Genomic DNA, 25,664 nt, shown 5'->3' on the forward strand with positions numbered 1-25,664 from the left:
CTTTAAAAAAATATTTTGAGGGCTGTATTCCAAAACCATTAGCTTCCTTTTTGATCCTATAGACTTGACTCGATGCGCTGAAAACCGTTATTCTGAGACGCCCAGAGACTTCTCCAGTACGCCCAAGGGGTCCAGGTCAAGAAGTAAAAACGGTTAAGAATCCTAGCTGCGGAAAGAAGTGCTGGCTTAACTCACTTAAAACTCTGGACAGCTGACGCGGATGGCTGCTGGCCTGCATGGACCGGCTCTGCACGGGACCCCCCACTGCGGCCCAGAGCCTCCGCCCCCCACGCCTTACCTCCCTGGTCAAGAACCAGCCTCCCCCGCGGCTCACCTTGTCCATCATGGCGAAGATCCGGTCCACCCTCTTCTCGGGGGTGTTCTCCTCCTCGGGGAGCTCCACGGTGTTCCCCTGCCAGAGAGAGACAAGCTGGGCGCTGCGCTCCTGGCCATGCGGCTTTGGGGTCCCGGCCAAAACTATGCCCCCAGATCTGGGCGGGCTCCCGATGCGGACTGCTCTTCCCCCCCACTCCCCACCCCTGCCCTCTCTGCCTCCTGCTCTGGAAAGCTCTGCCCCTCCCCCTGCTGGCCCCACGGACACCCCCAGCCGCCGGCCACCTCGCAGATGCGCAGCGACCCCTCTGCTGGCCAACCCAGCCCGGGCGAGAGAGCGGCTACGGGAGCGGACTCCCTCTAAGGGCCAACCAGGCCGTGTCCCTACACGTGAGGCTCCTGCTGCCTCCTCTACCCCACAGGGCCCACGCCTCACCACCATCTGGTAAATGGCGTCCACAATGTCCAGCATCTCGTTCCTGGTGATGTAGCCGTCGTTATCCAGATCGTAGAGCTTGAAGGCCCCTGTGATGGAGCAGCGGGGCGGAGTCACCCCGGCGGGGGCGGGGTCTGACAGGCTCTGCCCCGCCCCGTCCCAGCCCCGCCCCAGCCCCGCCCCCAGCCCCTCAGCACGCCCGGGAGCCCCACTACTCCGCAACTAGGATTCACATCAGCACAAACAGGGACCGACGGACAGACACACACACACATCGACACAGATACCATTTCGACTAGGGTTGTTTTCTCTTTTTTTAAAGGAATTAAAAGTACAAAGAAGGGGGCTCTGGGTCTGCAGAGCTGGTCCCCCCCCAAGTGTCGGCCTCCTCTCCACCCAACTCACTCCCCTCCCGCAGTCACGTGGCTTCCTGCTATGGGGTCAACTTAGAAAACAAAATAATATGCCCGGAATGTGGGTGAGGAGGGGGTAGCTTTTGCAAGAATAAAATCCTCCTTTATTCCTAAAAAAGGAGAAGGAGGAAAGAGAAACCACTGTTTTCTTGTTGCCAGCGCCATGCCGCGTAAAGGCCCAAGACAGCGGTGGATTCTGGCTCAGCACTTTCCACCCTGTCTCCAGACTCCCTTTTGCCCCTGCCCGCTCTGCCCTGGAGCCTCGCACAGGCTGTTCCCCTGTTCCACACACCTTCTCCCTCCTCCCCGCGCGCGCCAGCTCTCTCCCTGCGGGGCTCAGCTCCTGACCCTTCACAGAGTCCGTCGCGCTCCTGTCTGCTCACCCTCCCTTTCCTGCCTCGGTGGCCGTTTTATGGGATTTTTCAAAATCACGTCCCCAGGCTAGACTGACAACCACAGGAGCGGTCGTCTGCCTGTGTGTTTCTCTCGTGGCTCCCTAGCCTCCTTGCCAGCGTGGACTGTGGCTATGGCCGTGGCCGTGGCTGTGGCTGTGGCCGTGGCCGTGGATCTCTGCTGAGTGAGTGAGTAAGTGCATGAATGAGACCGGTCATCAAAACAGCGCCAGCACCGGAACCGGGTCTTTTAACACAAAGGCTACACTACCTGCGGTCCTCGTCTACGCCTATTGACAGCCCCATCTGTCCACCCTGCCTCAGTGAGCCGTGTTCCTCCTCCATGGTCACCCCCAGGGAAGCTCCTCTGACCCGGAAAAGCAGGACATCTGTGCCATCTCTCAGCCCTGGACTGACAGCCTGGGCCCAGCCAGGGGCTGCCTGGCAGAACCCAGGGACAGGACTTACACCGAAGCTTCTCGTCCAGGGTTCCCCTTGAGGTCACCGACAGCGCCTGGATGAACTCAGAGAACTCAATCCGCCCGTCCTGACGGGAGAGAGGGGCAGGGTGGTCCTGGTCAGTACTGGATCTCTCATCAGGCTGGGCCCTGGGTGTGTGATGGGCGACGGCAGGCACCAGATACCCACAACCGAAGGACAGACACCCAGGCGGAGAGGGTGGGAGAGAGGGGACAGGGACAGGGTGGGGGGTAGGATCACAGATGGATCGGGCCAGGCAAAACGAACAGAAGAAAGAGTGAGGCCAAAGGCAGAGCCCAACTCCTCATCTGATGGGAGAAAGAGCCAGAAGGTGCTGCCAACACACACACTCCCTCTCTGGGCAAAGGCCGCCTGGAGATTCCCTTTCCCCTTGGCCCAGAGCCACAGGCTCCGAGACTTTGGAGGAGGGCAAGGCTCTAGATTGTTTAATCCCGGAGCGCCTGGGTGGCTCAGTGGGTTAAAGCCTCTGCTTTCGGCTCAGGTCATGATCCCAGGGTCCTGGGATGGAGCCCCACATCAGGCTCTCTGCTCAGCAGGGAGCCTGTTTCCTCCTCTCTCTCTGCCTGCCTCTCTGCCTACTTGTGATCGCTCTGTCAAATAAATAAATTAATTAAATCTTTAAAAAAAAATAGATTGTTTAATCCCACCTGTTCGTTTTGCAAATAGGGAAACTGAGGCCTGGGGGGGGGGCAGAGCTCTTCCCAGGGCCAGGCAGTGTGACTGTCAGCCCGAAGGCACCTGGGGAGAAAGCCGGGGTGTGTCTGTGACAATCCAAGTCCAAGGACCCAACAGGACAGAATGCGAAAACAAGTTCCAGTAAATCCACCGTGAACACGAGGAAGCCTGGAAAAATACAGGCGTGGGGCACGGTGCTGAGGACTGTGGGGGCCCGACAGTGGATCCCCAAGATGAGACTCAAAAACACGATGCTCTGCGAAAGCAGCCGGGCGCCAACGAGCCCCCGAACTGTATGCTGCTCAGAGTCTCAGTTTCCCCATCTGCAAAACGGGGGTGTTCAAAGGACATACCCCGCAGGGAGCTGGTTGTAAACAGTCCACATAGAAAGCTTCGCACACAGTCCGTGCTCGGTGAATGTCAGTGTGGATGATTCTAAATCTGGTTATTATCCCTGTAGGCATTTGCATTCTGCGCTTGTAAGGAAAAGGTCAAGGTATACGTATGTGTGTGCGCGTGGACGTCTCCGTGGAGCAGGTGTAAGTGTGTGCGTTCGTGTGCGCCTACGCAGACGTGCATTTGCAGGCATCAGCGGGTGTGCATGTGTGTGCGTGTGCACACTGCGTGCGCGCGCGCGCGTGCCTTCTCCAGAAGGGAAGGCTGGCAGAAAAGCGTGGGTGTGGAGGTGCGGCGGGCACCTGCAGGAGGGAGGGGGCTCTGGGCCGGGCGCGGGCCCCGTCCGTGCTCAGCTCACCTTGTTCTCATCAAACACGTTGAAAACAAACGTGGCGAACTTGGTAGGATCTCCAAATGGGAAGAACTGCTTGTAGATTTTCTGGAAGCCTGCAGCGTCCAGCTGCCCGCTGGGGCAGTCCTTGATGAAGCCTTTGTACCTAGAGGTAGCAGACCAGGCGAGAGAGGGGAAGGGAAGTGCTGACGTCACCCGCCTGCCAGCAGCACCCCCCCCACCCCGCCCAGCACCCCAGGAGGCTGTGAGCCCCGTGGCGGTACAAACACCACGTCCTCTGCCTCTGGCCAGCTGGGTGACCTGGGACAGGTGACTGCTTCTCTCAGAGCCTCATCCGCGCAAGGGGGATAAGAGGTACCATGAGAATGAACCCCCCAGCCTGCCCCCCCCCCCGCCACGCGGCGGGGATAAACAAAACTCACCCGAACCAGTTCCCCAAAGTAACGCTCTTACACCAACCACTCCTGCCTCCCCCACCTTCTCCGCTGAGCCCCTCCTGACACCACAGAGTAGGCAGAGCCGCCATATGGGGCCGGCAGCTGGCTCCTCCCACATGCCTGCGCCCCACAATATGCACACCCCCTCCCCCACCTCTGTTCCCAGGGATCTGCGCTGAAGGACACGGGAGCAGGGCAGCGAGCTCACAGGGTGCCCTGGTTTGTTCCAGAATCCTGCAGCCACAGAGCCCACTGACAGCGGCCTGGCTTTGTACTCCAAATCCCAGCTTTGCCCCTTGCTGGCTGTGCAACCTTGGGCAAGTGCCTTCCCGTCTCTGAGCCTCCATCCCCTCATCCATAAAAGGGGCCCGCTCTCACAGCTCTCCTGTTGGGATCAGATGAGGTGATCATGTAACATACTTACTCCAGGGCTGGGCATAAGAGATCAGCAGCAGCATGATCTTTAGTGTTACGAACTCAGAGGAGTTGTTGTAAAACAATTCAGGAGTCGGCTCCTGTGTGTAGCTTAGCAACCCAACTGGAGGAGGAGATTTCCCAGCATAAAGGGAAGGGAGCAAGGGATCAGCCATTATCTGCTCCCAGCCCTTAGCTCTCTGCACCCTTCCCTGCAAATGCATTCTCCCGGGCCGCCCACGCAACCGGTGAGCAAGTCTGCAGCGAAGCCCATTTGAAGGATGGGGAAGCTGAGGCTCAGAAGGGGGACTTGCTCATCTTCGCAATCCAGACTGGAGCTGGGTGGAAGGCAGACACTGAAGAGACCAGATGCTCAGAGACTAAGGGTCGCTGAAATTCACCTGCTGCATTGTTCCAAGACCCTCGTGTCCAGGGAGGGGATTCCGGGCCCCCGCTGTCCTCCTGCCCCCAGGGAACAATCTAAGGAGCCCCGGGGGCGGGGGGACACTTCACACGTAAGGACCTAAAGGGACACGTAGGATACTCGGGGATCTACAGCCTCAGAACAGAGATCAGATGTGAACAAGAAAATAGGAGGGGCGCCTGGGTGGCTCAGTCGGTTAAGTGTGTGCCTCAGGCTCAGGTCATGAGTTTGAGCCTTGCATCGGGCTCCCTGGTCAGCCGAGCGCCTGCTTCTCTCTCTCCCTCTGCTGCCCCTCCCTGCTTGTAAGCACACTGTCTCTGTCAAATAAATAAAGAAAATCTTGAAAAGAAAAAAAAGAAAAGATTCTTGCTAATGTATCAGCTGCTCCTCGGGCATGAGCGTTGCTGGGGTACGGGGGAGGCTGGAAGGGGAACGCGGTGGGGGGCTCCATGCCTGGGGTGGGCTAGAGTAGGTGCCCATAGCCGGCCCTCCCCCGGGCACCTCGAGGGAGCAGAGGCCCAGGGAGGCCAGGTCCCGGTACTGTAACCCATGGCTGCCCCCATCTCACCCTCCGCCTGGACCTTTGGCAAAAGTCCCCAAGCCCCGGATGCCAAGCTCAGTCTTCACGGCTGTTCCTCGTGAGTCTCCTCTGCCCTGCGAGGTGGGTTCCCTGATGCCGGGGTTCGCCAACGAAGCAAGAGGTCGGGCGCCCTTCCCACCACTAGAACCAGGATGGGACCCAAGCCCGTGTAGTTCCCTCCCCTAAATTCTCCTTCCCAGTGGGGGGCTCTCAGTCCAAGCTTCATAGCCAGGCAGGACGTGCGCAGGCGCGCGCGCGCACACACACACACACACACACACACACACACACACAGAGCCAGGGAGAAGGAGCATTTCAAGGACAAGATCTGGTCCATGAGCCCAGGCTCCCTGGCCAAGACAGGTCCCTGGGCAGGAGGAGCAGAAGTGCCTGGTACCAGGACTTGGGGGTCATGTGGGGGCAGGCTCCAATGTCCCCAGATCCCGATGGATGCCTGAATGGGGGGCCTCCCCCACCAGCTTCTCATTTCCCCACAATATATATGTTACTTAAATGATCTGCAGAGACTGTTAAAAACAATAAAGAGAAGACAAAAGCCTCCCCCGAGGGTCCCTGCGGATGGCTCCCCAGGGGGGTGGGCTCTTGGCTGGGAAGGCGGTTAGCTCAGCCGCAGGAGCCCTCAGCGGGGGGAGCAGCTGCCTGAGCCTGCAGCGGAGGTCCTGCGGGGGTAACTGGGGACAGGCGGGGGCGCAGGAGGCCAGACTCAGTGGGGAGCCTTTGGGGGGCCTGTCCGGTTCCCCCTGCAGAGGCTGTCACGGTGGGGCCCCCGGAAGCCCACCTGCAGGGGGAGATGCCAATTAGAGGCTGCCCGATGGCCCCGCCTCCTCCTGCCGGATCCCTCCCCCTTCCACACGCAACCCCTAGGGCCTCGCAGGCTCCTCTGCTCCCTCAGCCCCCAGAGACCCCAGCACACCGTGTCCTGTTGGTCTCCAGGCTGGTCCGACTGTAATCTCCCTGACGCAGCAGTGCCCCAGGCCCAGCACAGGCCCTGGTGTACGATGGGGGTTCAGTAAATGTCTGTCCAAGGAGATGGATGGATGGACGGATGGCAGAATGGGCATACAGACTGCCAGGCAGGGACAGAGGGAGGGCGAGCCCAGGCATCTGGTGTCTCCCTGAGCCCCGAGGACCCTGCCCAGAACCTGAGAGCTTCCTTCAGATGGCTAGAGAACCACGGATGTCCCTCCACCGTCTGCGACAGGGAACTGGGGGTCTCAGAGAGGGCGACAGACCGGCTCAAGGTTGCATAGATCGTTAGCAGCAGGATCAGGGCTCAGACCCGGGTCTGCTGCCTCCCAGGTTCCCGCTTCACCCACCCCTCCTCCAGCCGGTGGAAACACAAAGCACGTGCCCCCCAACCACTGTGCCACCCCGTCGTTCATCATTGGAAGGCGGGGGCACCCTGCATCGCCGGAGCAGAGATGGGGTTGCTGTCCCAGACACCCTGGTTACCCCGACTCCTAATTCACCCTGTGACTTGTCACAGCTCTGGGCTGGGACTTCACAAAAGGGTCCAGTCCTGAGGCGCCGCCTACCCTCCAGCGGTGGGACACATGCCCCCTCCCCACTGCCTGCAGGGCACCGGGGTGGGGGGGAGGGGCTGCAGCCTCATGATGAAGCGCATGTCCAGGACTTCTGTCCCCCGGACGACTGAGTGACGTGACTCCATCCCCCACCCAGGGCCAGGCCTCAGGTTCCAATAAGCCCAGGTCCCTTCTGCTCTCCTTCAGACACGCAGCCGACAGGAAACCTACGCCAAGCCTGGCCCCGTCCTGTCTCGCTGGGAGAGGGACCTCGAGGGACCCCTTCCCTGCAATGCCCCTCGGTTTCCCTGCTGCTAAAATAAGTGACTCTGACCAGCTCCAGAGGCAGGTTTCCCCACCCCAGCACCTCTGACATTTGGGGCTGGAAGATTCTTGGGGGGGTGGGCTGTCCTGTGGCCCTGGCCTCCATCCGCTAGCCATCCATAGTGCCTGCCCCCAAGTTGGGACAAAGGTGTCTCCAGACAGGAGCCAAATATCCCACGGGAGCAGAACCACTCCAGCTGAAAACCACTGAACTAGACGTCCTCTGGGAACCCCATGAGCTGGAGAGGGTCTGGTACCTGAGTCTTTTGTGCTCCTGAGTGACAGCTACTGACCTACTAAGAGCCAGGCAAATGGCTACATGCCTTCCAAGCCTAATTTCACCCCATGGTCCCACTGAGCCCAGGCGGCAAGGACGATTATGCCCATTTTACAGACGGGGAAACTGAGGCTGGGGAAGGTTACGTCTTGCCCTGTCTCGGGGCCATCACTCAGCACCCCTTCTGTTCAGCCCTCACTTCCCCTCCCTACCCTGCTGACTCCCACCCACCTTTTCATTCTCAGCTTCTATGTTTCCCTTAGAGACACGCCCCCTCACCACTGCAGACAAGAGTCACGCTCTGGGACCAACAGTCCCTGCAAGTCAAGTGTCATGTGCGGTGGAAAGGAGGCAGGGAAGGATCTTTTTATTTTGTTTATTATTACTAGCTCAATGCACTGAACGTGCACAAATTCCATAATATAAAAGAAGTTTCATTTTTTTTAGAGTTTAAAGAACTGAAAAGGAAGGGCTCGGGCTTCCCCATCAGACCTGGCTCGATCCCAGGACCACCTTGGATCTGTGTGTGACTTCCTCTTCCTGAGCCTCAGTTTACCGATCCATGAAGTGGGAACCAACACACCACCTGCCCCCCAGGCCCTGGGTGAGCTCCAGCAAACGGCAACAGTGTGGTAGACGGCAAAGGATGTCCTGGACATCTGCCGGGACGCCAAGCTCCAGCGCCAACCTCTCCCACAAAGCAGAGCCCGAGATGTCACGGACACGGACACAACAGACCCCCCGCCTGGTCGCCCTGTCCTGCCAGGTGCCCCAAGGAGCAGGCTCCAGTATACCAAGACCCCTGAAGCCCCCATTCCGTCTACTCACTCAACCCTGTGCAGAGGCCACTCCCATAACACAGCCTTAACGGTTAGGATAGTAAATTTCACGTGATGTGTATTTCACCACATTTTTAAAAAGTAATTAAAATCATTACAGAATATTCTAGATCAGGTATAAAAATACCAAACACAGACACAGTTTGGTGTAACACAGCATGCAATATAGAATACAAATCCTACATAATAACAGTTGCTTATATCCACATAGATCCATGAACCGCGAACACAATCAACCGTCACCCACTGAAAAACGAGCTACTTTTAAAAAGGCTGCTGCAGAACATGAAACCTTTGAAAAACCAAACCAAACTACAATCACGACTCTCCCTAGATTTGCCTTCTCTTTTGTAAACCGTCCTTAGTTACTAGGACTCGTGGAAGCTATTTTTTTAAGTCATCTTTTTATTGAGGCAAGAAGATGACATTCTGTTCAATCAGTTATCTTGGTACCTGTCGCCAGCCTTGAAATCTCGTTCGAAAATAGGGGTCTTGGCTCCCTGGGGGCCAGAAGCGGGTCTGGGAATTGGACAGAAAGCAACATGGCCAAGCCCGGGAAATAGGCACAGCGTCTGAGCACACCGGGCACACGCCGTCTGGCCACCTAAGCACGGGCGTTTGACGGGGATGGCTATTTGGGGGGCCGGCCGTTCGAGACAGGGTGGGGATAAGAAGAGAAAGTCGCAGACCTGACCAGTGCACTCTTACGCGTCCTTGAAAGCGAAAGGAGAAAAGAAACCTGTCGTTTCATAAAGCAGCAAAGGCTGAATGCCACTTCCGGAAGGGGCTTCCCTACCGCGCCAGCCTGGGCTGTGCCTGTGTCCCCTCCCCCAGGGGACTCCAGGCACCTGTCTCCCTCAGAGCCACCTGCCCCCAGCCCCCCTGCACTGGCCTGGCACCTAGCAGGTGCTCAGTAAAGACTTTCTGAGCAGACAACTGAATGGAGAGTGAATGGACGAATCCTCGCCGCGACACGGGGGTCCGACTCCAGCTCTGCTTCCCGTTCTCGGAGGACCCCAAGCAAGGCCCAAAGGCCCCAGCCTGCTGGGATTTTCTGGGATTCCGTGGTCTCAGTTCCCAGGAAACCCCGCCGCACGGGAGCCAGCTCGAGGCCAGGCCGCAGCTCCCTGCAGGCCCCTCTCCCGCCAGGCCCAGGGTAAAACGGCCTTCTGCAGCGGGAAGGGTGAGGGACAGATGGATACATGGGAGCGGTATACCCACCACCCGCCACCCGCCACCCCCCCCCCCAGCGTGGGCCCAGCTGCCTCGGGGGTGCACCTGACAGATTCTTCTCCCATTATCTCTGCAAACAACCCCCTCCCGTGCCGCTCCCCTCGCTGTACAGATCCTGGAGGAGGATCCCACGCACACCCATGAGGAGGAAGCCTCTTCCTTCCTGCCCTCCCCGCCCCCTCCAGCCCCCGTGGTCCTCTGTCTGCTGTCTCTCTGTCCTCCGAGTGATGGCAATTTCACAACCATCCGCAAGGGCCTGGGACCTGCCGTAGCTTCCTAGCCCACACTGCGGGTCCTCACCTTCCACGGCCACAAGCCGGGCTCAGCATGGGAACAGAGATGGTCAAGAACAAGGGGCAAAGACCCAGGCTGGCTGTGGACCCCGACACTAGCCTGACCGCTCAGCCTCCAGCCCACTCCCTGCAAATACAGAGAACCGCACAGCAGCGCAGGGCAAGGAACTCCTGAGATGACCCTGAGGGGCCCCCAGCAGGAGCCCGGTGTGGACCGAGCCCTGATGCGGCTGGCCTGGGCACCCCACGGCTGCAGCCTGTCCTGTGCTCCTGACAACCTGGGGCCTGGGCTCTCCCGAGGACCTGAGCCCGACCAGCACCGAAGCCCGAGTGCAACTCCCGGCTTTGCTTCTGCTCCCTGGGCGGCCCACGACCGCTCATAGAATCATGTAAGAGCCCTGGGCCTTGGGCTCAGCCAGAGGAACACGGGGCTCTTAATCTTGAGGCTGTGAGTTTGAGCCCCAAGCTGGGTGCAGAGATAACTTAAAAAGAAAATCTCAAAAAGAAAAAAAGGAGGGCGCCAGGGTGGCTCCGTGGGTTAAAGCCTCTGCCTTTGGCTCAGGTCATGATCCCGGGGTCCTGGGATCGAGCCCTGCATTGGGCTGGCTCTCTGCTCGGCAGGGAGCCTGCTTCCTCCTCTCTCTCTGCCTGCCTCTCTGACGAATTGTGATCTCTGTCTGTCAAATAAATAAATAAATAAAATCTTAAAAAAAAAAAAAAAAGGAAAAAGCCCTGGGCCTTGGTTCCCTGCTGCATCGTGGCTACTGAGAGTCTACACAAAATAAGGGGATCCTAGAGCATGCTGCAGAAACAGAGACTGGGTGGTCAGGGCACGCCTCTCCGAAGAGAGGACCCTGGGCTGGCGATGCCAAGACCTGGGTGCAGAGGGAACAGCAAGGATGGGGGGTTCAGAGGTAGAAATGAGCGTGGTGTGGGTGAGGGTCAGCAAGTGTGGGGGGGGCTGCCCAGTGAGGCCATGGGAGAAGGAGAGGTGAGCGATCCTGGGAAGCCCACGTTTTCCCAGGGAGGGCTGGCGTCCGCACCGTCCCAGCTGTTGGGTGCCCCAAGAGCTGTCTGGGATGTGAAGGGGCTGGCTGGGGGCTGTGGTGGCAAAGTGTCCTCTGAGAACGGCCCAGGGCACTTGGGATGCGGGTGCTCATCTTACCTGCTTCTTGCGCAAAAGACAGAGTGGACGGCGGGCCTCCTACAGTGCTAGTGAACGAGTGAGGTTCAGGCCAATTGAGGGAGAACAGAAGGGCTCATTTTGTTTGCCAGCAACAATGGTACTGGCTGCCCAGAGCCCTGGAGGAAAGTGATCGAGTGCTATAATCCGTGATCCATTACCAATGTCTGCTGTGGGCACCGGCGGAGAGAGTGTAGGTATGCATGTCCCTGTTTAAGTATCCCTGGGCTAGCTTTGCACTACGGGATTCTAGAACACCACAGTGAGGTGGGTCGGGGGCTGACCCAGGAAGGCCAGTGGAAAACACTGAGTCAGCTGTCTCCTAGGCTTGAAGGCATCACCAAAATGAACCAAAGGACATGTACTTGAGGCCCACAGAACTTCCTGGCAAAGAAAGATCAGTTCTTGGGGCGCCTGGGTGGCTCAGTGGGTTAAAGCCTCTGCCTTCAGCTCAGGTCATGATCCCAGGGTGCTGGGATCAAGCCCCGCATCGGACTCTCTGCTCAGCAGGGAGCCTGCTTCCTCCTCTCTCTCTGTGCCTGCCTCTCTGCCTACTTGTGATCTCTGTCTGTCAAATAAATAAATAAATTCTTTAAAAAAAAAAAAAGAAAAAAGAAAAATCAGTTCTTGTCTTTATAAGCTCTTCAGAGAGAGTCACCCTACGGCAAGGGCTGGGTGTCACAAGGCCTAGGGCCCCGGCTCTGTTACAGCAGCCTCCACTGACGGCTCTCCAGGGGCCAGCCTCTACCGCCTCCCTGCTGTTCCTTGAACACACCAAGTCCATTCCCATTGCACCTGCCGCTTGCTCTTCCCTGTTCCTCGAATTCCCCTCCAAGCCAAGTCCTTGTCCAGGTCGTAGCTGAAATAGCAGCTTGGCAAAGGAACCAAAGTCACTCCACCTGTCTGGGCCTCAGTTTCCCCATTGTCATAATGAGAAGGGGACTTGGAGGACTGCTCCATGGCTCGTACTGACCACGATACTGGGGTCATTATTAACATCGCCAGCAGAGAGAGTATAACTAGGCTGTGCTCCAGATGGTTTATGTGAATTAGATCATTTGTTCTTTGCAACATTCCTATAAAGATTAACTTTCCAGATGGGAAAACCAAGGTACCGACAAGTCCAGTAACTTGCTCCAGACTGGTCACGCAGGACCTGGGGTGTAGGTCCCCAAGCCCGGCGCCCTGGTTCCGAAGCCCGTCTGGCCACTCTGCTCTGCCTTCCCCTGGAGGAAGCACAGGTGTGAGCAAGGCAGGGCCCAGGGGCTAAATGCCGTGTTGGGACACTCCTCTGGGTGACAGCAGGGAGGAACTGAATGAGGCCACGTCTGAGAGCTCGCTAAGCGCACAGCAGCCCTGGGAAAGCATCCGCCAGCTCTCCAGGACAGATCACAGCCCTGTTGGCCGGGGGTCAACAGCAATGTACGTGAAGCACGGGGCGCGCTTCCTAGGAGCTGAGCACCTGCCGTGGCCGGGCTCTGGGGGCTCGGGGGCCAACAGTACAGGGCCCGCCCGCAGGGCCAGGAAAGGAGGCAGGGAGGCTCGCAGATGAGTAACTGTGGCCAGCTGTGTCTGCAGCTGTGGTGGGTCCCCTAAGCTAACCTGAGGGCCCAGGGGGTCTCAGGGATAAAGCCCTGAAGGTAGGGAGATAGGAGCCAAGCAAAGAGGCGGAGGGGTGTCCCCAGGAGGGGGAGAGGCCAGGCCAAGGTCAGGAAGGCCCAGGAGGCGAGGTGAGTTCAGGAACAGACAGCGGATTCAGGCAGGCCAGGGGGCAGAAGGAGATGGTGGTGAGACCAGCAGGGTCAACAGGGTCAGACCACACCCATCCTCAGCCCCACACAACCAGGCCGAAGGAAGGTTTTAAGCAGAAGCCAGACACTGTCAGGTTTTTGTTAAACAATGACTCCTCTGGCTGTCAGGTGGGAAGGAGGGGGATTATGTACAGATGGGGAATCCCGGAAGGCTTCCTAGAGGAGGTGACATGCAGGTGAGTCTCGGGAGACAATCTCAGCTGGCCTAGGAAGGTTGGAAAGAAGGGTGGGGAGTTCTGGAGGGGAGATATGAGCAGACCAAGGCCCAGGAAGGAAGGAAGGGGAGTTCTGGAAGGCAGAGCCCTGGGGATAAAGACCTAGAGTACGAACGTTTCTGGAACGCTCACCTGGGGAAGCGGAGAAGTGAAAATGAGGTCAGAGGCAGATCAGACCCACATGTTGGTCCTCCGATGTAGGGGAGGAAAAGGTGGCAGCTGCTGCTCGCCCCACAGGCGCTCCTCCCTGCTCCCACCCCCCCCAACTCTGCAGGAGGAACTGGCTCACCATCTGGGTTCTGGCCACCGGGCTAGATGTCCAACACGGGGTCAGCAGAGTTGGGCAGGGCGGCCACAGCTCCTGCCCTCCACAGCCTGGACTCAGGGGCCGGGAGTTGTACGGAGTGGCCTCTAGGGGAGCCTGGCCCTGCACATCCCACCCCCGGAGCTGCCCCAGAGTCTCACGGCACGGATCCTTGCAGGCCTGCCACGCCCTGGCTGTGACGGGGGGCCCTCTCCAGGCCTCAGTTCCCCATCTGAACGGCACACAGAAGACCACCAACCGTGGCTGGCATCTCTTGGGCATGGTGCTATGACCCTCACAGGGAATGTCTTCCCAGTACATCACCGTTCCCATCATACGCACGGGGAAACTGAGGCTCGGAGAATCACTTGAGGCCTGGTCAGGATTCTAGATCCATTTCTCACCCACCCAGCTTGCCTGGAAGTTTTCCAGGCTTGTCTCCTCCCCTCCGCACCCCCTCGACCTCAGGTCTCCCTTCACGCGAGCCTCCCCTGCCAGCTCCACATTCTGCCACATTGCGCAGGGGACCAGGGGACAATCAGCATGCCGCTCCCCTCTCCCCCAGCCCAGGCAGGCACCACTCACCCATCCCAGCCCACGTCAACCCCTCCCTGCTGTACTTTCCCTCCACTCCGTGACATACAGCCTCAGAATCCTTCTTAACCTGGCACTCTGGGCAGCCTCTACAGACTGGTGAGAGCTGGCATCCAAGAGAAAACCTGTTTGCCATCCTTGGCCCAGTCTCACCAATCACTTTATAGAAAAGGTGACCGAAACCCAGAAATGGGAAGAGACTTCTCAAGGCCGCTGCTGACTCAGTGACAAAGCCAGGCCTGGAACCGAATCTCCCGACTTGTTTCTGGTCCCAACCCCTCTCTTTGGTGAGCAGGGCCTGGTGGTCCCCAGAGATGACACACAAGGCAAGGAGCCCCCAACACCCCCGGCCACCCCAGTTCAACTGGCCCTACACCAGCCCCCTGGGGACAAAAGAATCTAAGCGAAGCCTGCCCGGTCTGGCTGGTACAGCAGCCACGCTGCAAAGTCCCTCCCCATGGCCCTCCCCTGGGCAGCTACACTGCCGTCCCATCGGCCCAAGCCGACAGCCGCCCAGGCGTCCCCGCCGATAGTTTGGGGGAAAAGAGCTACTCACCACTGCTGGACTTCCTTCTCGGTAACTGCAAGAGAAAACAGAAGCAGCCTTTCAGCTCTGGGAGGTGTCTTAGGGGACAGACAGACCCGGGGAACCTCCTTCCTGCCCTCCCCAGACCGCCCCTTTGGTCTACCCACCCATGTCCCCCAGATGATCTGTCCCAGTCAGGAGCTGTGTGTCCAGCCACCCCGGCAGGGGACAGCAAGGGCCTATCCCTCCTGAGACCGACTGAGCTTCTAGAAGGACTGACGAGAACAGCCTCTTACATGCGGGGTTGGCTCTCCCTGCCGTCCTGGGGGCTGGGGGGGCGCAGGAAAGAGCATCACACCCAGGCCAGTGTTTGAGATATGCTGTCCCCCATCTCTCAGCCCCGGGAAAGCACTGTCGGAGAAGGCACCCGGGGGCCTGCCTACGTGTGGCGGGCCAGGGCAGAAAGGCTAAGCAGCCCCCCTGGACCCTGGCTGTGCCCAGTCCCCTCCTCTCCTCGGCCTGGCCCTCCGGCGGTCAGTTCCAGGTTTTTTACAGGCAAGACGAGAACAGAGCCATGAACCAAAACCTGGGACAAGCCACATTATGTGGTCGAACATCCAGCCAAATCCAAATAGTCATTCCTTATTGAACCGTGAAACAAACAAACAAAATCCCCCCCCCTTTTTTTTCTGGAAAGTACTAAATTGGCTCAGGTTGGAACCAAAGCAGGGTTCTCTCTAGGATCACAGAATGAGAACAGGTAACCACCTCCTGGGCCACACTCACTCTCTGTGGGGGTGACCTCGGGAGAGTGCCTCAGTTTCCCCATTTGTAAAGCAGGAGTCTTAGGACCCGCCACAGGAGCTGTGCTGGGAATTCGATCAGAACAGGTGTGAAGTGGGTGTGAACGCTCCTGAGCCCCTGGCCGGCCAACGTGCTCCGTGCAGGTTTGCAGAAGGAAGGAATGCAGGTACGGGTGAACGGATGGACGGGAAGGTGGGTGCTGGGTGGGGGTCAGCTGCACAACGGACCTGCAATCTCTTCCCAGGGGAGTCAGCTGCAGAACGGAATGGCAACCTCTTCCTAGGGAAATGGGAAGGGAGGTCCCACGGGCTATCCCTGAATTGCTGCGCCCGACGACTCGAGAAGGCTACTTTCCAAAAACCCACTCAATGGAAGCCAGTCCCAACTGCCAGATACCAAGTGCCCACTGGCTCCGTGCCAGGGCAGGCCCCTGTGCTTTGGCTCAGCTGCCCTGACAACAGCTCCAAGAGAAGACAGCATACCTCCACCCTGGCTCCAAAGGGGGAAACTGAGGCACGAAGGGGGCCAGGACACGAAGTGAGAGGACAACGGTCTGCACTCCGTGTGTGGCTCGGCCACCTGATCCACAGCCTGGAACCTGGTGGGCAGACCCCTGCGGCCAGCTGGAGGCCCCCCGGCCAGGTTCCTCCTTGCACAGCCCAGATCCCAGGCGGAGGAAGAGGCTAGTTCTCGAGTAGGCAACTGGTAAACAGAGGGCACGGCTCCGGTGGGAGGCGCTGGTTTCCTGGATCAGACAGACCTGGTATAAAGAACGCAATTTTCCCAGAGAGTTTTGGCAGAGGGTAGAAGGTGGGAAGGGGTCAGGCGTGGGGGTGGAGAGGGAAGGTGACCTTGATTTAACGCAGGCTGAGCTGCCCTGGGCTCGAGCCACCCACGCCTGGCAGTGAAGGGCTGCAGGGGCAGGGGTGATGCTCAAAGCCCAGACCTGGAGAGACACAGGACCCCCATCACGGCACTGGCAGGAGCTTCCGGGCACAGGCTGCAGAGCCAGACTAGGCTGGCTGGATTCAAACCCAACTCCGCAGCTTACTAGCTTGTGTGTCCTCGGGCAAATTACTTCCCCTCTCTGAGCCTCAGTTCCCTCATCTGTGAAACGGGCTCTCGTGAAACCGACAATGGCTTGGTGCTCTTCTGCATGAGAATCCACAGTTAGGGGCGCCTCGGGGCTCAGTCGATGAAGAGGCTGCCTTGTGCTCAGGTCATGATCCCAGGGTCCTGGGATCCAGCCCTGTGTCTGGTGCCCTGCTTTTCTCTCCCTCAAACAAATAAATAAATAAAATCTTAAAAAGAAAAAGAGTCCTGCAGGTTGGTGACGGTCCCATTTTCCCAACTAGATTGAGGTTCAGACAAGTCCACTTGCTTGCAGTAACCCAAGGTCACCTTGCCAGGAAATGGCAGGGCCAGGACTGCCTTTGGAGCCCGGGATGGACACCCAACTGGGTGCCTCTGCATGACCTTGGGTGACCTTGGCATCACGTGACAGAAAGCGCACGAGCTGGGTGGTAAGAGTTTGGAGGACAGATCCACGGCTGACCTCTGGCCTCACGGGGCCAGAGAAGGCTCCCCTGGAATCCCCCAGCTCAGAAGTTCCCCCCCAAGTCCCCAGGATGGAACAGCTGCATGCGGGGAGGGGACACCGTTGACTGCCCCTCCCCCACTGGAATGGTCCCCAGCACCAATCAGCAGGCAACCAAGCCCCGGGGGGGGAAGGGAGCTAGGGTGGGGGGCAATGGACCTACTGATGCTTTGAGGAGCTAATTAACCTTCAGGAAACAGCTGAAGCCATCAGGTGTCTCCTGGCACCATGCCAGGGCCAGCAGGTCATCACTGCCTCCCTGCCTGGAGCCACGGAGGGTCCTGGGTGGGGCGGGAATCAGGCAGCCCTCCGGGGACCCAGCCACCCACACGAAGCTCCTCCACCAGGGTCAGGAACCTGGAGGTGACCAGTGTAAACCAGACGGTCCAGTGAGGCGGCCGAGCCACAGACCTGAGGAAGGGACCCAAGGCCATGGCCAGAAGGAGGCAGGCAGGAGGTCATTGCCCAGGTCTGTCCAATGCCAGGACCCGCATTCTTACCATTCTCTCTGGGTTTCCAGGAGCTCAGCCATCCCCATGCTACCTTCTCGATTCTTCCCTCACCCCCTGTCCAATGGTTCACTCGGGATATTTCTTTGTATCAACTCATTTATTTCACTGACTTGCCTGATCTAGATTCAGTCTAAGCACCAACAGCCATAAAATCACCAACGATATGTGCTGCTCGTATCTTCTCGAACACACGACAGAAACACAACTATGAAGACGACGGTCCTTGATCAAAGCCGGCCTCTCCAACAGTGAAACATCCCGACATCGTGTGCCCCCCCTCCCCATCTGATGCCATGGGAGGACAAGGCATCCACAGAGTCCTCCTGCCAGAAATATTCAACTGAGTCTAATCACGGGGACAGAACCAGACAAATCCAGAAGGCGGGACACTCTACAAGGCAACTGGCCAGGACACTTGAGTCAGTGCCATGAAAGGTAAAACGAGGCAGGGATCATTCTGGAAAGAGGGACAAGGCCATCAAGCGCAACCCACAAAGCCTGCATTGGGTCCTCGATCTGGCATTAAAGACGGGCCGCGGAAAACATGATTCGGACCGTGGAGGAAGCTGCACCAGGGGCACAACTGCATGCCCCGATGACGCCGCTGATTTTCTTAGGGGAAGGAACGGCACGGAGGTGGTGTGGGAGAATGCCCCTCTTCATCAGAGATGAGCCCGGCAGTATTTAGGGGTGAGGGTCAGGATGCCAGCGGCTTCGTGCGGGAAGTTCAGAAATGCACACATACACACACACACACACACACACACACACACACACACATTTAGAAAGAGAAGCAGCCAGCCCCGGCAAAACGCTGGCCGCGGGTGAACCCGGATGAAGGACATACAGGTGTTCCCGCACTGTCATCTCGATGCTGCTCCTGCTTTCAAAATTGAAGGCTGCAGGGACAAGTTTGTCCTCATCAGCCCATAACCTGGGTGTGCCCCCACCCCACCCCAGCACCAGAAGGGCCGGGGGTCCTACAGCTCTGACCACCACAGGCACGGGGAGGGAAGGAGGGAGGGGAGGGGTGGGGGACGTCACGGGGTCCCTCCACACTCCCCCTGGATACCAGAGCGACATTCCCAAGCTCAGGCTTCCCAGCTCCTCCCCGGGGCCTCCATCCAAGTGTGAAATTAAACAGGCGTCCACCCACACCGCACTTGCACCAGGCGGGTCCAAGCTCAAGGCTCAGGGCTCAGGACAACAAAAGGCTGTCCTCACGGCTACCACAGCCCAGCACTGCCCGCTCCAAGCCCCTCACTAGCCATCCCCCCGCCTCCTGACCTCTGCACCTGCTGATCCTCTGCCCAGGACATACGTCCTCACCTCCTTCTCCTGGGTAATTCCTATGCCCCTTTCTGGTCCCCACTGAGATGTCCCTTCTCTGCAGAGCCCTCCTGCCCCATCACAGCCCCCCCACTGAAGCCCCCCGATGTGTGGGAATCACTGTTTCCCACTTGGTCTGTCTTCCCATCGACGCACAGCAGAGGGGGGGACCAGGTGCTGCCCGGCAGGGCCAGCTCAGCAAGAGGGAAGGCAATGGACTGGTCCGTGGAAGGGGCTCTGTGGTCAGCCCAGCCAGCACCCCAGGCCAGGGCTCTTGCCTGACTCAGGCAAGGGCCCTGAGCAATGACTCCACACCTCGGAGCCTCGGTTTACACATCTGGAAAGGAGACAGATGACAGCGTCTGCCTTAGAGGGGAGAAGGGTACGGAAAGCACGTCACGATGTCGGGCAGCCAGCAGGCGCGCAACAGTGGCACTTTTTCTCCTCCTCCCAATTGGACGCTAAGTACCCAGAGGCCAAGGCTCTTCTCCTGGCATGGCCCAGCATCACCTGGGCACCCGGCCCCGTGTCCTGCACATGGGGGGCAGAGAATAAACCCTCCTCCATTCCCCCTCGTCACCACGCCACTTGGCTGCACTGGGGACACATCCTACTGGGCTTCTCACACATGTTTACTTTAACAACTGCCATTGGCTTTGGCCAACTTTAAAAACGAGCTGTCTTCCTCCAGCCCCCTCTTGCCTACAGGCCAGGGGGACCCAGGCTCATTAGGAAACCAGTATTTAAAACCGCATGGCTGAGGCAGAGGGAGGCTCTGGGTCCGCATCCCGTCTCAGCCTTGTGTAGGCTGTGTTACTCTGAATAAGTTACTTAACCTCTCTGAGCCTGACTTCTCATGGAAGGATGGGGTATAAACTCCCACCAGACAGAGCCATGGCGAGGGCTTCTTGAGAGGGAGCTAGAAAATTCCCTGTCTTAGAGCAGGGACAGAGCCAGGAGGAAAGGGGCCAGGCATCCCCTCCGCTTCCCTCCCACAAACCTCCCTGAGAGGCAGGGGAGGCGGGGAGCGGGGAGGGGGCCCAGCCCGGTGTGGCTGGCTCCCCAGCTGGCTCACTGCAACCAGGCCTTCACCCCCTGTGGTGGGGGTGCCTGCTGAGCCCCTCTCCTTGCCGCCCCCCCCCCCCCCGCAGGAATAGCAGGAACAGTGCTCCCGCTCCCGAGGCTGCTTCCTGGGCCTCCGCCCTCATGTACAGCTCTCGTCTGCCAGGAACGAACGCGAGAGAGCTGGTCCCTGGAGCCCAGGATAAATGTTGAGTCTGATTTTGATTTCTCTAAAGCAAAATACCTCTCTCCTGCTTGCAGCTCAGCTCAAACACGGCGGGAACAGAAAGCGGGGGATGGCAGGCCCACCCCGCTCCTTCCCGCCAGTCCAGGCCCCGTCTCGGTCTCCAGGGACAGAGGCTGGGCCGAGTGCCTGTGTTGCCCAGGCCTCCCAGCACCCCGCTGCAGCAAGAGCGCCTCTGGTTTGATGGACACAAAGAGAGAAAGTGGGACCTTCGGGCCCACCCCCAGCGACCCCTTGTCACTAAATCTGACACTTCCGTTAGTGGTGACACCTTTGACCGCTGGGACGAAGAAGTGCTCAGAAGCGCAGAGAGAGCTTCTAGAGCTCGGCACCCCTCACACAGCGCCTCGCCAGGCCCCGGGCCTCTCCTTTGCTCAACCTCCAAATACTGGGGTCCCCTGAGTCCCTTTCTCACACGGCAGTCGGGGACGGGGGTCAGCATAGGCACCCACCCACCTCACCCCAAGCTCCCCTCCGGCTGGCGCCCTCTAGCCCAGCCCCTGCCCACACTCCTCACGGTGGTCCAGGAGCCCCTCACGCTCCACGTGGCCCAAAGGGATTCCCTACCTCAGACTGAACCTCCCCTTCCTGGGGACACCCCTCTCCCTGCTCTACGAGGCAGAAAACACAGGAACAGCCCCCCCCATTCCAGAGCCAGCCGGGTGTCCCTCACCTGATCCCCCCCCCGCCAACGGGCCGCTGCCACCATCCCTAATTTGGCACGTTCCTCCCCGGGGCGCAGCTCAGGGAAGGGAGGGAAGCTGCTGCCGGGCCATCCCTCCACCCTGGGGACAGGCCACCCCACCCCCCACCTCCAAAAGGGGCAGGCAGTTCCCTATAGGGAAGGTGGCGCAGCAGGGCAGGCTTCTGGGACCTGGATTCCCGGGGTCGGCTATGCCCCTGCCACGTGACCTGTCCCTTCTCCCATCTATGAAAGAGGACACGGACCCCCCCCCCCCGCCCCGCACACGGCAGATGTTACCTACAGTGCTAAGGGCTGGGTGAGCAGACACCCACTCTCTCCCATCCTCCAAGGGCCACACGCGTCCCGAACCCCAGACCATTACCCAACAGACCCGTGTATATGCTGGTTCCCGTGGGGACAGGGGCCTAGGGGGCCCTCCTTGGCCATACAGCTCTCCATAGACTCTGGAGAGCTCCAGCCCCCAGCTCCCACACCCCAGGAAGTGACCTGCAGGCAGCTCTCCTGATGGTCATGGACCCCCCCCCCCCGTGGGCCCTGTGGCCAAGAAGCAACAGGCCACGGACACCCACCAGGGGCAGCGTGGAAACAGGAGAGTGGGCACGGGCCCTGGGCCAGAAAACCAGAGCCGGGTGTTGTGCTAAGATGCTAAGAGCCCGGAATAGGGTGGCAGGGGGTAGCGGGCTCCTCGGCGAGAAGGAACCCTTGGGGACAGCCGCCTCGGAGATCAGATACAACCAGAGAACAGGCACAGGAGCTGACTCTCGCTCTGGGCCTCCTCTAGGGTGGGGAGAGAGCAAGCCCCCCGCCCGCCCCTCTCCTGTCTTCCATAAACGCCCAGCTGGAGGGAGCCAGCCTGAGCTCATCAGAAAGGCAGCTGGCTTCCCGCCCGGAATTCCAGGGCGCTCCAGGCTGAGCGGGGTGCTGCGGAAGCCCCTCTGGCTGACCTAGAAGGAGTGAGCTCCCCAGGGCCCTGGCCCCCCCCCCCGCCCTCCCCCACGCCCCCAGCCCTCTCCTCTGGGCCCCTCCCCCCCCCCCACCGGTGGTTAACCCAGCCTCCTCTCCGTGCTTTCTCCACCCGCGCCAGCTGGACCCACAGCAGTCCGCGGGGACACACGGGGCAGGGCCTCGACTGCTGTGCTCATGCCGGACCCCGAACCTTCCGTGCGAGCTCAGCTGCGGGGACAACGCGGGCATCGGGCTGCCATCTGCAGACACGCCTGGACCGGATCTGCGAGCCGCCGCGAGGCTAGCCCTGTGCAGAGCCCTCTGCGCACAGCATTTTGTAAAGCCTCCCAGAGCCCCAGGGGTCATGGCTCCGGCCAGAGCTAGGCCAGCTGCCCACCCCTCGCCCCTCTGCTCCAGGGACCGACTCGGGCTGACCGGCCTGCAGCCCTCGAAGCCGGCCTCTCTCCCACCTCAGGCCTTTGTGGGGACAGGCCCACCGGCTACCTAGCTCTGCTGTGTGACCTCAGGTTATGTTCGCCCCTCTCTGAGCCTTGAGCTCCCCTCCCTCTCATGGACCTGCTGTTGGAGCCAACCAAAGGATGCAGGCCTAGAGCGCTGAGCCCAGTATGTGACGAGTGACATGGGGACTCAGACTATCACGATGACAGCCACAGTATTAGAATCAGATGTCGGGGGTCTCACTGCCCTGCGGCAGCTGGAGAAGACGCAGCCTGCTGGGGGGAAGCGGGGTGATGATGGGAAATGTCCTCGGGCACAGGCAGGAGCCAAGCCCTCAAGGGGACCAAGCCGTGAGAGCTGCTCCGGCCTGCTCAGATCCCAAGTCAGATGCCCCTGCTCCTTCTTGACCCCTCAAGACCCTCCTGAGCCCTAGAACAGCACCGGCGCTGTTGGCTGTACTCTTGGGTTGCTTCAAACCCTGTGCTGACAGCTGGCGGGGGGGGGGGGGGGGTGTCCCTGCCACACACCCCCCCCCCCCAGCTGTTGGAAGAAACTGAGTCTTCCCAGAGGGAAAGGCACTTTTCCAAGGTCTCGGTCAGTGGTGGAGGGCTGGAGGTGGGCACCCAGCTCTTTCCAACTCTGAAGCCCATCCTCAAGAAGGCTTTAGCCTGGAGATGGCCATCCCCAGGGAAGGGGCCACCGCCGAGCCCCGCAGGCCATGGCAAGCCCTCGCTGAGCACCTGCAGTGGGCCAGGCCCTGGGTGCCTGGGCTGTGAGGTCCCTGGTCCAGCAGGGAGCAGCGGCTCCTGCCCATCAAAAGTGCCCCTTGCTGGTCCGCGCTCCGAGAACCAGGCACAAGGCTCCAGGCTCCACCTTTCTTTCTCCTGGACGACGAGACCCTCCCACATTTAGATCTGCCAGACGTGGGGCGCCTGGGTGGCTCAGTGGGTTAAGCCACTGCCTTCCGCTCGGGTCATGATCTCGGGGTCCTGGGATCGGGTCCCGCGTTGGGCTCTCTGCTCAGCAGGGAGCCTGCTTCCCTCCCTCTCTCTCTCTCTGCCTGCCTCTCTGTCTACTTGTGATCTCTCTCTGTCAAATAAATAAATAAAATCTTAAAAAAAAATAAAAAAAATAAAAAATAAATAAAAATAGATCTGCCAGACGTGTGTCTTTCCGCTCGTGTCTCAGTTTTCTCATCTGACAAATGGGGTAAGAATGTTCACTCCCACTGGCTCATGGGGAGGAGAAAGCGCTTGGTCCCTGGAGCAGGGCCACATGCTGGAGGAGCCCAGGGGCTCCCTAAAGGTGCCCTCCCCAGAGCCTCTAAGGTGGAGGGCTGGCGTCCCCAAGAGCAGGGGCACCCACCCATCTCACCCCAAGCTCCCCTCCGGCTGGTGCCCTCTAGCTCAGCCCCTGCCCACACTCCTCACGGTGGTCTTAGGAAACCACGAGAAACGAGGTGTAGTTCAAATCGTATGTTCCAGCTCAAATATTCCCCGGAGTTTTGCATTCTGCTCCGTCATTTATACGCATTTATTTTACCCTAAAAATAAAGTTATAAGATGCATTGATTTTAATTCCTAAATAGGTTAAATAACTTTCCCCCCTAAAATTTTTAAAAGTGCAGAAAGATGTACTCTGTCTTGCAGCTTCCAGGGACAAAAAAGTCTGTGTTTACTTAGCATTGACTGCGTGCCCACCTGCGCTAAGCACTGGGCATGCGTTAATCTCACTCAGAGACCGAGCGACACTGTGGGACAAGGACTTTGCATCCCTCCTGCTACAGATCAGGAGACGGAGGCTTCTAGAGGTGAAGCCACTTGCCCAAGAACCAACGTCAGCCTGCACTGAGGCTGGGACCAGAACCAGGGTCCGTGTGAGTCCAGAACTTGCCGGCGAAGGACAGCACTTTTGACATCACACAAATGCATTCTGGGAGTTACCTTCCCTCCTGCCTCCTGAACGGCGTCACCTGGGGCCCTCCAAGAGGCACCGAATCTTTGGCTTCCCTGACTCCCCGGCAAAGGGCCACTGGGGCTGGGAAGCAAATGTTCTCAGTATCTGCTCATCGATTAACAACTTGCGTTGGCCCAGTGGCCCAGACCAAGGGACCCTCCCAGGTTCCAACCCCAGCCCTCCCACGTTCCAGCTGTGGGACACTGGACAAGTCAGTTCACCTCTCTGAGGCCCAGTCTCCTCATCAGGAGACTGAGGATAAAATCGACCCGGGCTGCATACGCAGAGGAAAGCCTGGACAGCAGGAGGAGAGGTTCTGCTCTCATCTTTCTGCCTGCCTGGGTTCTCTAATTTGGTCTTTCCTCGGTGGCCGGGGCTCCATGGGGCGGGATCTGTGTCTGCCTAAGTCACAGCCACGAAACAACCTCCGGTATGCAGTAGGGGCTCAATGCGTATCTGTGCTTGGAGAATGCAGGTGTGTGTCCTGCTGGTTCGGGGTGGGGAAGTAGACTCGCCTGCTTTTCCTTTCTAGAACTCAAGGTTATGCCTCCTGGCTAATGAATGGGCTTGTCCTGAGGCTGTACTCTTAGGCACTCCTTTTCTCTCTCTCTCCTTCCCACCTTCCCCCCCTCAAAAATAACCAATTAATTAATTAATTAATTAATTAAAAGGGAAGGGAAGGGAGAAAAGAAGGATGGAGGGACGGACAAATACCCCTTCATTCGCCCAATAATCACTGAGCAGCCTATGGGCCAGGCCCTGAGCTGGGCTCCGGGGACACAACACTGACCCAGACACAGGTCCTTGTGCTCCGAGTCTCCGATGAGCAGGAGAGATGGACCCAAGCATACGACAGCCCCGCCGTCTAACTACGTGTGTGAAGTGAGATCCTGACCCAGTCAGGGGGTGAGCGCTGCTCCCCAGGGAAAAGGGCACAGGGACTGATGCCGAAAGGATGGGTAGGCCTCAGCAGGCGAAGAGGAAGGGAGAGATGACCCACAGTGTGGTGAGCTCAGGGGACCACGAGAAGCCACAGCTCTCTGGGACAAAGGACTGGCCTGAAGAAGCGGGACATGGTCTGGGCAGATGAGGCACAGTGAAGGCTCCAAAAGGTTAGCAACTGCTACTATTGCTAATAAAGGAGTCACAGCACCCAGAGACAAGATGACCGGAGCCACTAACACGGGTGCCTTGGATGGGGGAGGGGTGCGAGCAGCCCTCTCCTGGGGCATGTGGCATCTGCCTACCCCAACATCCCCCCACTTCCTTGCCTCATCCCCAGACCTGGGAGCAGGTGGGGACATGCTGGGCTGGTCTCCATCCCAGCTCAGGCAGGAGCCAGCTCAGTCTCAGCCCTTAATAAGGTCACAAGTCCCAGAGCAAGGAAACTTCCCCCGGACTGGGGGGGGCAGTGCTGGAGGAAACAGTGGCAGGGATACAGGGACCAAGGGGACAGCCCTGGGCATGGAAACTGGGCAGGCACAGGGTCAGCAGGACCCCGCCCCACCTCCACCGCCAGCACTCCTCCCTTCCCTTCCTGTGGAGTGTCCCCTC

At 59.0% G+C, this 25,664-nt stretch overlaps 1 protein-coding gene across 1 annotated transcript in view; it reads right to left on the reverse strand.

Moving 5' to 3' along the window:
- The window catches only part of NCS1 (neuronal calcium sensor 1), a 51,254-nt gene that overhangs the window by 12,839 nt on the left and 12,751 nt on the right, over nt 1-25,664 (reverse strand). The window contains exons 2-6 of the mRNA XM_046023500.1: nt 14,527-14,551; nt 3,505-3,643; nt 2,043-2,121; nt 770-858; nt 335-412 (exon numbers count right to left, since the gene is read on the reverse strand). Of these exons, the coding sequence (XP_045879456.1) occupies nt 335-412; nt 770-858; nt 2,043-2,121; nt 3,505-3,643; nt 14,527-14,551 (410 nt within the window). The remainder of the gene's footprint in view (nt 1-334; nt 413-769; nt 859-2,042; nt 2,122-3,504; nt 3,644-14,526; nt 14,552-25,664) is intronic.

The sequence above is a fragment of the Meles meles genome, chromosome 11 (genome assembly GCF_922984935.1).
Source record: "Meles meles chromosome 11, mMelMel3.1 paternal haplotype, whole genome shotgun sequence".
Lineage (NCBI taxonomy): Eukaryota > Metazoa > Chordata > Mammalia > Carnivora > Mustelidae > Meles > Meles meles.